Below are 12,875 nucleotides of genomic sequence, written 5' to 3'. Positions count from 1 at the left end.
TTATAGACGCATTGGTTGGTTAGCCGGCTGGTTGGTTGGTTGGTTTGGTCCAGGATGAATCTGCTTCACTCATGCCTGTGTGGGTCAAGGCGGAGGGGGTTACAGGGCGACAACTGTTGAGCACTTGAGCACATGAAGACCCATCTGTCTCCCTGTCTCTGTTCTCACAGAATGTGTGACACAGGAGAAGGCCTGTTCACTTTTCAAACAAGGGAAGGAGAAATGATCTATCAGAAGGTCCATTCTGCGACACTGGCCATAGCTGAGCAGCATGAGAGATTAATGCTAGAAATGGAGCAGAAGGCCCGGGTAAGGCCCCTTCCTTGGTAACCTAACAGCTTGGAAATGAATGTCCCTGAGCTCCAATGCGCATCGTGTACATGTGGGCCCATTCAGGCCAGCGCCTGAGTGTCCACCCCCAACCCCGGCCCTGAGAGCTTGTCCCAATTACCGAACCTCATCTCTCGAATATTCTATCCAGCTTATGACAAAAGAAGCTGTTTGTGGCTACTGCAGGGAGCCATGCACTTTGTGTATGTACCTATGACCTGTTGCCATGGTTACCCAAAGAGGGATAGAGTGCCCAGAGAGTCAAACGGAGTGGTGCTCTCTGCATATCTCCACACGTAGCCAGACAATCAGCGATGTGAATGTGGACCCACAATAACAAGGAAAATACGTTTCTACCAGAAAGCATTCCATTTTTCTTTCTGTCTTTGTATTTATTTTAAATTCTCTGAAACTTCTAGCTCTTTCTGTCCATGTTTCAGAGCCAATACTAAAATGTTTTCAAAAGGCACTTATTCTGTTTACCAGTTGTCTATTATCCTGTCCTGGAACTATGCTGTAGTTTCGAGGTCGAGCTTAGAAATAATTTCATAAAGAATCTGAAATAGCAAAATTTACAAGTATCTGGAAAACAATATAAGCTTTACTACTAACTTCTTTGAAAAGCAAACAAAAGAATTATTATTGGTCATTGATCATCAAAAGAGATCAATATTGTCTTTCTGCAGAATTGATAGGGATGTATAAGAACCCATCTATGAAAGAACAAAAGTAGAATTTTGAGAAATAGATGGGTCACTACCCAGAAAAATACTCATAATTCTATTCCATTAAAAGACTATGGGGCTTTCTATGTAGTATTATTTTATTTGGACTTTAAAAAATTTCAAATACGTAATAACTTGAAATATAAAATTATCTTTTAAATGTAAGAAGACAAAGTGGTTTAAGAAATGATTTTACATTATTCTTAATACATTTCAAATTTTGTCAATACTACATATACATTTTTATCTCTCTATCCAAGATATGGTTTAAAGAGCCTTCCGAATATCTAAGGGTGGCAAGTGCAAGTCACGCTTCCATTTGGCCTTCAGTGGGAGGTAAAAGAGTAGCTAGAACATAAAGAGGATTATTAATATGAGACTTCGGGATTAATTGATGAAGCACCACCAGGAGGTTGGTAGGGTTTAGTCTTTAGAAAGATTTGGGTTAAATTTAAATTATTTTAATAATTATCTAATTAATATGACATTTTTCTAATGGCTTAAATTGGGAGAAAAAAATGTATAACTACCAAATTTCAAATTATTTGAGTAACTGGCACAATCATTATCAGCCCATATTTATAATCTGCTAGTGTTCATTTTCACCTAAAATTAACAACTGTGAGGTCATTTGCTATTAGTCAACAGGTGTCAAAGTGAAGTTGCTCAATCATGTCTGACTCTTTGCGACCCCATGGACTTCAGCCTCCCAGGCTCCTCCATCCATGGGATTTTCCAGGCAAGAGTACTGACTGTTTGTGACCCCCATGGACTTCAGCCTCCCAGGCTCCTCCGTCCATGGGATTTTCCAGGCAAGAGTACTGGAGTGGGTTGCTGTTTCCTTCTCCAGGGGATCTTCTCAACTCAGGGATTGAACCCGGGGCTCCTGCATTGCAGGTGGACGCTTTACCCTCTAAGCCACCAGGGAAGCCTTAGTCAATAAGTGTAGTTCTTTACTTCTGGTTGTTCTGAGCAGGCAAAATGCTCATAAGTAGAGGCTCTTAGATGGTATTTTCATGAAGGAGAGTCCAGGAGCTCTTTCAAGCAACTGTAATTGTCTGCAGTAAGGACAGCACTCAGTGTGCTGGCTTCCCATTCTGGTTCTCCTACTCATGGACTATATAATCTTGAGCAGCTCATTTAACCTCTAAATGTCTCATTTTCCTCTGTCTGTAGAATGGGTATATAATCATTCTACTGATTTGGTTATAATGATGTATCTGTGCATTAATGCATACAAAGTGCTGAGAACAGACCTGGCACACAGGAGGTACTGTGAAAGGTTCATTATTATGATGGTGATGTTGAACAATTTTAAGATCTGCAATGGTGGTGAAGACACGATATTTTTGTTCCCAGCTGTAGCTCAGTAATATGTTTGTCCCTTTCAAGTACACCTGTACCTTGTGCCAAAAGATTTGCAACACCAAATTTAATTCCCCCTTGCCTTTGATGCAGTTGTATTTTGTCTTATCCTGTGCCACTGAGAAGCAAGGGGAGAGGAGGGAGGCTATTGCTATGATGGAGATGGTACAGATGGAAGGTCCACCAACTGAGATCTCAGGCAGTAGAAGCCAGGATCGGGGTACACCATAGACCTGGGTGCTTGAAGATGGAAGGGGAAGGGGACAGATATTAAAATAGCAGGCTCGGGGCATCTTTGACCATCCAGTGGCTTAAATTGGGTGAAAAAGTGTGACTATCAACTTTCAAATTATTTGAGAACACAAGGGAAATTATTAAAGCTACATATTTAAACCAGTGGCACCTCTCGAATTTGTTTCTATTGGGCTTCCCTAGTGGCTAAGATGGTAAAGCGTCTGTCTGCAATGCAGAAGACCCAGGTTCGATCCCTGGATTGGGAAGATACCCTGGAAAAGGAAATGGCAGCCCACTCCAGTATTCTTGTCTGGAAAATCCCATGGACTGTGGAGCCTGGTAGGTTACCGTCCATGGGGTCGCAAAGAGTCAGACATGACTGAGCAACTTCACTTTCACTTTCACTTTCATGGAGGTCATAATCTTAGATAAAACACTCCAAGTTCTTCTAATTTTGTTGCCAAAAACAAAGGTGCTCCACTTTGCATGTGCAACATTTTTAAGGAAAGTTTCCATTGTTTCAGTGATAACAGCCATTCATCAAAACACGCATGTCAAAGGTGCTTGCATGGCCCGGCCCCTGGAGGGTGAGTGTAGGCTGACCTCATCGTCCACAAGACCTCAAAGGTCCTGAAATAATTTAATTTTGGATTTCAATGGATCTGTTACACACATACACATAAAATTATACACACAAACACAAATAATTTAAAAGAAACTTCTTGTTTTAATTTGCTTTGTATGTTCTTAAGCTTTACAAGTGCTATGAAATGTCCACAGGGACATGATGAGAAGACATAAATGAAATTTTCAAAACCCAGGTTTTCCCTTATAGCTTATCAAAAATAAGTGAAGGAAGAGGGGCTAGTCATTTCTAACTTTGTAACAATGTGATTTAAAAGCAAAGAACCCCCCATAATAAAAGTTACAGTTTGTCCTTTAAAAACATAGTGTCTGGAATGCTCCTGTTTTCAGTCATTCTTGCTTCCTCGTCACCTGAAAAGCTCTGTGCACAATTTAAGGACAAACAGCATCAGTTCAGTTCAGTTCAGTTCAGTCACTCAGCTGTGTCCGACTCTTTGCTACCCCATGAATCGCAGCATGCCAGGCCTCCCTGTCCATCACCAACTCCCAGAGTTCACTCAGACTCGCGTCCATCGAGTCAGTGATGCCATCCAGCCATCTTATCCTCTGCCGTCCCCTTCTCCTCCTACCCCCAATCCCTCCCAGCATCAGAGTCTTTTCCAATGAGTCAACTCTTTGCATGAGGTGACCAAAGTACTGGAGTTTCAGCTTTAGCATCATTCTCTCCAAAGAAATCCCAGGGCTGATCTCCTTCAGAATGGACTGGTTGGATCTCCTTGCAATCCAAGGGACTCTCAAGAGTCTTCTCCAACACCACAGTTCAAATGCATCAATTCTTTGGCTCTCAGATTTCTTCACAGTCCAACTCTCACATCCATACATGACCACTGGAAAAACCATAGCCTTGACTAGACGTACCTTTGTTGGCAAAGTAATGTCTCTGCTTTTGAATATGCTATCTAGGTTGGTCATAACTTTTCTTCCAAGGAGTAAGCATCTTTTAATTTCATGGCTGCAGTCACCATCTGCAATGATTTTGGAGCCCCCAAAAATAAAATCTGACCCTGTTTCCACTGTTTCCCCATGTATTTGCCTTGAAGTAATGGGACCAGATGCCATGATCTTCGTTTTCTGAATGTTGAGCTTTAAGCCAACTTTTTCACTCTCCACTTTCACTTTTATCAAGAGGCTTTTTACAGCATTGGTGGTGTTGAAATATGAGCAAGATAGCAAACCATGGTAATGCCTAAAAAACACCACTGGCAGGACTTAAAGGGGCTACTGTCCAAAATTGTCACTTCTGTGGTCTTCCTAAGCTCCAGTGGATGGAGAAGAACAACATAAGTCTCACGTAGCATGTCCTTCCTAGAAAACAAATAGTTTTCTTTCTCTAAGAGCTGTCATTTTACTTGCTTTTGTTGCTAGAAGTAAAAGAGAGTTAAAGTCACACATTTAACAAACTAGAAACTTTTACTGTTCCCCAAACAGTAAGCCTTTTGAACAGTAAGCATTTAAAAACAAATGATCTTATTTCACTTTATAATGTAAGATGAAAAGTAATTTCTGGTGAGGAGGCAGCACTGTCTGTCTCTCCAGCCACCCCATTGGCACGTAGTAGGTCTAATGCCGCCTGCCTCAGAGGAGCGCAAGGGGAGAGGGGAGAACAAAGCTGTTTCATGTACAACTGACTTAGACTGCGACTCGAAGTTAGTGTATTTGCCCTTCCAGATTTATACATGATCACAGATCTTACCCAGGTATTCACTGCTACCAGCCTATGAAATAGTTCTTGTCTAAGGAGCTGTATGACCAAGGAAATGCTATTCCATGGCATGAACTCCAAGCTGGGTATCTTTTTCACAGTTTAATGTCTCTCAAGTCAGATGAGAGTTAACGGTTTAATTAGCAGCACTGTTCTTTCCTAGTGCTCCATAAAATCATGTGTCTTTCTAATGATGGCATCCTGGAGTGTATAAAATACCATAATACTTGTCGTAAGTATTCTGAAGACTCTAAACTGTTATTCCCAACTGGCAGTAAATTATATCTTTCAGTTCTTTTCGAGTCCCTGTCTAACGAGGCGGGGAGTACAGTGTGCCCATTTATACATTTTGAAGAAATAGGAAAGCTTCCAGAATGGGACCTGTCCTGGGCAGTTTGGCTTTCTTTTGAGTGACAGCGTTCTTCATACCTGCATTTTATGTGAATCTCTATCAGCTATGAGGGGAAAAAAAAACTAGTTCTCCCATACTGAAAAGGTGAAGAATTTGGAAGCAAAATAATCTTATAAGCTATAGACAGGAAAATGTTAACATTTTTTGCAATCTCTTTTCTAGGTTTAGTCATAGAATGTTATGAAATTCTATAAGTTGCTTAAATATGTGATTTATGATGGCAAATGGTATGTGACAACCAAAATATAGGAATATCTGCTTGTGAATTCTTTCTTCAAAGTTCTATTCTTGACTCTCTTGCTCAGTATTATCAATTATTAACCAGCAGATAAGAGCCTTCATTATTACTGACAATGACCAGTTCCCTGCTGGGAAATGCTGTTTGCATTTTTGTGAAATTTTCTTTTACTGATTGGCCGACACTGATTAAACTAACACAAGCTCAGTTAGAACAAATTATTAGAGTTGATAACTAACATGGGCCTGTGTTCCTGATGTTTCAGAACACTAAAGGAAAATTAGTTTCTAAACAAAAACAAAAACAAAGAAAATACTAATTTCTATCTGCAATAAATACACAAATGAGATGGAAATGACAGGAAGGCAGTATGTAATTTTTCTAATACATCATGCTGAGACATAGCGTGATGGTCAAAATTTTATTTAGATTGTGTGTTTTGTTTTTCTTTAGAAGTTTCTATGACTCTAGATGTTACTTCAAAAAATGTGTTATATATCATATATGTATAACATATAATCAACTTGATTACAATTATAAGGTATAAGAAAAATTAATGTTTAACATTAAAAAGTTCAACTGTGTTTAAAAAGACACAATTTTGTTTCTTTTATTTATATTGCTAGACTAGAACAGTAGTAGAGAAATCTACAAATATTGTTCTTTTTCATTTCTTTAAACTATAGTAGTCTTACTTATTCAGAGGCATACAGTCTGCTCTTGGCAATTACAGGAGTGTTGTTTTTTTGTCACTGAGTCGTGTCCAACTCTTTTTGACTCTGGGGACTGTAGCCCACCAGACTTCTCTTGTCCATGGGATTCTCCAAGCAAGAATACTGGAGTGGGTTGCCATTTCCTTCTCCAGATCTTCACAACCCAGGGATCGAACCCAAGTCTCCTGCTTGGCAGGCAGATTCTTTACCCAGTGAGCCACCAGGAAAGCCCCAATTACAAGAGTAATATCCTTAAGAGAGGAAAAAAAAAAAAAAAACATTTCAAAAGTCAGTCAAAATGACTCAGCATACAAACGTATATGACATATATGCATACAACCCAAAGAATCAGACCAACTCCTCTTAGAGACAATGCTGTAAAATGGGTGTGGGGCAGCAGGCCAGTAGAGACAAACAAAAATCTAAGAAATTGATGTAAGAATTGCATGAGAAGATCATTCAGGCTACAGTTAAAGAATGTGAGCATAGTTGTCAATCCCTGGATGCACACACACTATGTGGAAGCTGCACAGCATGGTCGGTAACCAGGGAGACTCTAGGGAAACACCAGCAGAGCTGTGTGACCTCCTGCAAGTCACTTACCTCCACTGTGTCTTGGCTACCTCTCCTTAAAAGAAGGAAGAAGGAGCAATAAGATCCACTTCAGAGGGTCAGGCTACCACCTGGTCTTTAGTGAAAGCTCAGTAATTATAGGTAATTCAGAACATGGCAAAAGGAAAACCTTTCATTTTAAATGGGTAAAATTTTAAAAGTTCATCCCAGAATTCACTATATGCATACACTGGAAATTAATTACATACACGTATTACGGCCTCCATATACTTCAAAATCAAATGACAGCAAAACTTTTATTTAAAACACCTATGAAATTTAATGTTTAATTAATGTTTTAATTTAATGTATTCATCATATTCCTTAGATTCAAAGGGTAGCTCTGTAAATGTATCTGCTTACAGATGATAGATAGATAAAGAATACTTATTCTTAAAAGCATTACTGGGACTTCCCTGGTGGGCCTGTGATTAAGACTGTGAGCTCCCACTCCAGGAGCGTGAATCCCATCCCTGGTTGGGGAACTAAGATCTCATGTGCTGCATGGCATGGCCTAAAGCTAAACAGATTAAAACAACAACAAAATACCATAAAGAAAAAAAAAAGGAGGCAAAAGATGCAAGCCGATAAACATTAAAAAAAAAAAAACCTTACTGACTATAGGTTAGAGTGGCATTCAAAGTATTTATGTAGATGTTTGTAATAATTTCTGATGTTATTCCAAAGTCCAGCTTTTTTTCACACCCTGTGAAAGTATTTTGGTCAATATGCGATTTAAAATATGTACTGATGACATCTATTTTGTTTCAAGTTAATGAAAATACTATCCTACAAAGTCCAATTTTAAACGTCACCTAACAACTTCCAGTACACAACCATATAAACTACGTTTTATTTGTGAGCATTTATACTCAGCAAGGAGAAGGCAATGGCAACGCACTCCAGTACTCTTGCCTAGAAAATCCCATGGACGGAGGAGCCTGGTAGGCTGCAGTCCATGGGGTCGCTAAGGGTCGGACACGACTGAGCGACTTCACTTTCACTTTTCACTTTCATGCATTGGAGAAGGAAATGGCAACCCATTCCAGTGTTCTTGCCTGGAGAATCCCAGGGATGGGGGACCGTGGTGGGTTGCCGTCTATGGGGTCACGCAGAGTCGGACACGACTGAAGCGACTTAGTAGCAGCAGCATACTCAGCAAGGTGTATTCTATTTTTTTCCCATTTATGTTGAATAAAATGGAAGATTAAGAGTGTGTCCCCTACTGAGAATTAAGTCAAGTCTGTGAGAAGCCTGTCATCCATAAACTTTCTAGCTCCAGAGGACTGGCAGAACCCTAACAGTGCCAAGCTTGGCTGGCGGACGGTCTCCTGGGCTTCGATTTCTGTGCAGCTTTCGAGTTTCATGAGCTCTTTTCCAAGAACAAATAAAACTAACTGATCTTGAGGGAGTGCACTGGTGTTGAGCTTTTCCTTATGAAGCAGCGTGTTTTTTTCTTACGCTGACCAGCATGTCCCACATCACATGAACACTCTGCCCCACCACCTGGATTTCTGCCCTGCGTCTCATCTACAGGGTTTCCCCACCCATTCCCCTTGTCTCAGACAAACCAGGGCCTGGTCAGCATATGTGCCCATGTGAGGCATGTTTTAACTCTTCATCGTACAGAGAAGCTGTGTCTTTTTGAAGACTGGTTTTCTCGGGGTACATGCCCAGTAGTGGGATTGCTGGGTCATATGGTAGCTTTATTCCTAGTATTTTAAGGATCCTCCAGAGTGGCTGTATCAATTTCCATTCCTACCAACTGTGCAAGATGGTTTTCCCTTTATCTCCACATCCTTTCCAGCATTTTTTGTTTGTCATTTTTTGATGATGACCATGTTCATGGCTGTGAGGTGTTGCCTCATTGTAGTTTTGATTTGCAGATCTCGAATAATGAGCGATTTTGAGCATCTTTTTTAGGTATGTTGGCCATCTGTATGTCTTTGTTGGAGAAATGTCTGTTTAGGACTTACACCCATTTTTTGATTGGGTTATGTGTTTCTGATAAGCTGCATGTCTGCTGCTGCTGCTGCTGCTGCTATATCGCTTCAGTCGTGTCTGGCTCTGTGCAACCCCACAGACGGCAGCCTACCAGGCTCCCATGTCCCTGGGATTCTCCAGGCAATAACACTGGAGTGGGTTGCTATTGCCTTCTCCAATGCATGAAAGGGAAAAGTGAAAGTGAAGTCGCTCAGTCGTGTCTGACTCAGCGACCCCATGGACTGCAGCCCACCAGGCTTCTCCATCCATGGGATTTTTCCAAGCAAGAGTACTGGAGTGGGGTGCCATTGCCTTCTCCAAAGCTGCATGTCTATCCGTCTAGTCAAGGCTATGGTTTTTCCTGTGGGCATGTATGGATGTGAGAGTTGGACTGTGAAGAAGGCTGAGCACTGAAGAATTGATGCTTTTGAACTGTGGTGTTGGAGAAGACTCTTAAGAGTTCCTTGGACTGCAAGGAGATCCAAGCAGTCCATTCTGAAGGAGATCAGCCCTGGTATTTCTTTGGAAGGAATGATGCTAAAGCTGAAACTCCAGTACTTTGGCCACCTCATGTGAAGAGTTGACTCATTGGAAAAGACTTTGATGTTGGGAAGGATTGGCGGCAGGAGGAGAAGGGGACGACAGAGGATGAGATGGCTGGATGGAATCACTGACTCGATTGACGTGAATCTGAGTGAACTCCGGGAGTTGGTGATAGACAGGGAGGCCTGGCGTGCTGCGATTCATGGGGTCGCAAAGAGTCAGACACGACTGAGCGACTGAACTGAACTGATGGACTTACAAATACAGCAGGGGAAGGAGAGGGTGGAATGAGTTTTTTTACTTCTATTGAGCTCTTAGACTTAGATCGGTGGTCTTCACTGAGCGCTTTGGACATGAGTGTGCTTTTCATACTAAAAGCATCATATATTTACAACAACACTGAAGGCACATTGTATTAATGTGTCTTATCTTTAATTTAGAGATAAGGAAAAATTGAATCTTGGGAAAAAAAAAAGTTTACATACCTTGCCTGAAGTCAAATGGCTAGGCGACTGTGGTGTTGATCTTTGATAACAAGTTGCGGACCACAAAGCCAGTGGGCTTAGCTCTGTGACTCTGCCACACAAATCGTGGTCTTCTATTTTTGAACATAGGAGAGAGGCGCTCACGTTCCTGCCTCAGTCCAGTGGAATTGACCCAACTGGTGTAATTCTCATCTTACCTGCTTTTTGAATAGGAAGTTTCCAATCAATTATTTTACAATGAACTATGGTAAAGAGGGAAGGATGTCATGGGCTCCAAGGCCCAGAGGCATTGCCCACTGGCTGTGGCACCGTGAACAAGTCCCATGACCCCCCCAGGGCCCCATCTCCTTTGTCTATAAAAGTCAGATGGCACATTTGTTGATAATTTATGTGGATATTAAAGGAGATAACCTGTGAAACCAATTTGCGTAGGTCAAGGCACATAGAGAATGACTCCTAACTGCTCATCTATAAATGGTAACTTTTGTCCTAATATGATTTTTTAAAATTCAAGACAATAATTAGGGAGAGTCAGCACAAAAGGAAAATTGATTTTTAACAGTTTTTTTTTAAAAATACACATGAATTTTATGTAGGTGAACACAAATAAGCATTAAGTTTTATCACAAGGGCCAGCAGGGTCCCAGAACAGCGAAGGGAAATTGCAGGACGCAGGGGTATAAGCTGGAAAATAGTAAAATGGGAAGAGGTGCTGGGAAATCACATCAGTGAAATCACAGAAGTCACATCAGTGGTCAGGCGCTTCCTGCTGCTTCTTGGCAGCAAAAATCCTCTCGAAACACAAGGCTGTGTTGTCACATGTCGTCATTCATGCAGGAGGAAGCTCGCCTTCCCAGGAGAGATCAGCATATAAATGGGATAAAGAGCAGTGGACTCAGAAGTCTGGAGAACTGTTTTCTGTTGCGGGTTCTGCACGCGGGATTTTACCTGGAGCAAATCCCTGAATTTTCCTGGACTTGGATTTTTCCATCTGTAAGATGAACGTAGTTGGATTTCTGGGAGTCAAACCACGATTTACATGGCCTGTGGACACCGTGAGCTGGGGCTTCCTCAGCCCACGGCAGCCTCAGAGCAGTGAGGCTCACCTGGTGACCCAGAACAAGGGAGGCAAGAAGAGACTGCCTTCAGGGTCTTAAAGGGCGTGCCCGAAACGGACAGTGTCACAGTACCAGCCCTTATCGGTCAGAGCAGTCGCCAGCCAGCCCAGCCATGAAAGGTTGGAACCTAGATGCCCTGTTTCTGAATGCAGGCTTTCCAATAATTTGCAGCGGTCTTCAGTACCTTGTCAAGAACTTCCCTGATGGCTCAGACGATAAAGCATCTGTCTACAAGGCAGGAGACCTGGGTTCGATCCCTGGGTTGGGAAGATTCCCTGGAGAAGGAAATGGCAACCCACTCTGTACTCTTGCCAAGAAAATCCCATGGACGGAGGAGCCTGGTGCAGGCTACTGTCCATGGGGTCCCAGAGTCCGGCACGACTGAGTGACTTCACTTTGTCTTTGTCACTTTGTCAGTCCTCCACTGCCCTTCTGTGACCCAGACGTTTTGGCTTCTCCCTAACAGCCGAGGTGGCGCTAGTGGTAAAGAACCCGCCTGTCAATACAGGAGACTTAAGAAACAGGGGTTCAATCTCTGGGTTGGGAAGATCCCCTGGAGAAGCGCGTGGCAACCCACTCTAGTATTCTTGCCTGGAGAATCCCATGGATGGAGGAGCCTGACGGGCTACAGTCCATAGGGTCCCAAAGAGTCGGACACAGCTGAGGGACTAACACTTTCACTTTAAGTGCTTCAGTCATATCCAACTCTGCAATCCCATGGACTGCGACCCTCCAGGCTTCTTTATCCATGAGATTCTCCAGACATGAATACTGGAGTGGGTTGCCATGCGCTTCTCCAGGGGATCTTCCCAACCCAGAGATTGAACCTGGGTCTCTCGCATTGCAGCTGCTTCAAATTCTTTACCATTTGAGTCACCAGGGAAGGCCATGGGGTCACAAAGAGTCAGACACAACTGAAGGGACTTGGCACAGCACTTATACCCCCTGTCTACCAACCATGGCGTGTCAGTGTGTTAGTATACCCATTTCATAATAAAAAAGAACAATTTTGAAATACAGCAAATTTTGAAAAATTGGCTGCATTGTTGCTATGTTTGGAGCCATCCTTTATAAAAAAGAAAAAGACCTTCAAGAGAGTTAGACTCTCAGATTCAGCAAGTAGGGCACTTCTAGGGCAAGACACAGCAGTCCTCCCTACTAAAAAGTGAAATCAAACAAATACGTTCCAATCCTATGGCTTCATCTTTAGTTAAAATTTAAAACCCTTCTAGTTTTATGTGGCTTTAAGGCCCTATTGTTAACTTATCATATCAGGGGCTCTGGACGGCACCTTCTCGGAAGGGCAATGACTCCGGATGTGACATACAAGTCCCATGGGGCAGGGTCCACCACCAGCGAGCAAATGGGACTCCAAGGTGACCTTATGACTCCCAGTTTTGCCAGGAGTCAGTCACTAAATAAAGGGGACGTGTGCAGTGTTATTAATTAGAGGATCACCCATTGTCAGAAAGTGCACATTGACTCAGGTTACATCAGAGAAATGTACGCCAAGGCCAGACAAAACCAGTTCTAGGACTTCTGAATCAATAACAATGAATTTCTTCTTAAAAATGCAATGTAAAGTATCATTCTCTTTGAACTAATCATGTGTCTGAGCATTACCTGACGTGATGTGTGGATCTCTGTCACTAACCTTAAGTTTATCTTTCAAATCAGAAAAGATACCATCCCTTTGAGGAGGGCAGGGCAACCCACTGCAGTATTCTTGCCTGGAGAATCCCATGGACAGAGGAGCCTGGCGGGCTACAG

The 12,875-nt window shown here is 42.2% G+C and overlaps 1 protein-coding gene across 1 annotated transcript in view; it reads left to right on the top strand.

Annotated features, from left to right (window-relative positions):
- The window catches only part of DOK6 (docking protein 6), a 404,688-nt gene that overhangs the window by 318,127 nt on the left and 73,686 nt on the right, over positions 1–12,875 (top strand). The window contains exon 6 of the mRNA XM_069569174.1: positions 171–309. Coding sequence (XP_069425275.1) covers positions 171–309 — 139 coding nt within the window. The remainder of the gene's footprint in view (positions 1–170; positions 310–12,875) is intronic.

The sequence above is a fragment of the Ovis canadensis genome, chromosome 23 (assembly GCF_042477335.2).
Source record: "Ovis canadensis isolate MfBH-ARS-UI-01 breed Bighorn chromosome 23, ARS-UI_OviCan_v2, whole genome shotgun sequence".
NCBI lineage: Eukaryota > Metazoa > Chordata > Mammalia > Artiodactyla > Bovidae > Ovis > Ovis canadensis.
The sequence above is the reverse complement of the archived record's forward strand: the minus strand, read 5'-3'. Positions and strand labels throughout refer to the sequence as shown.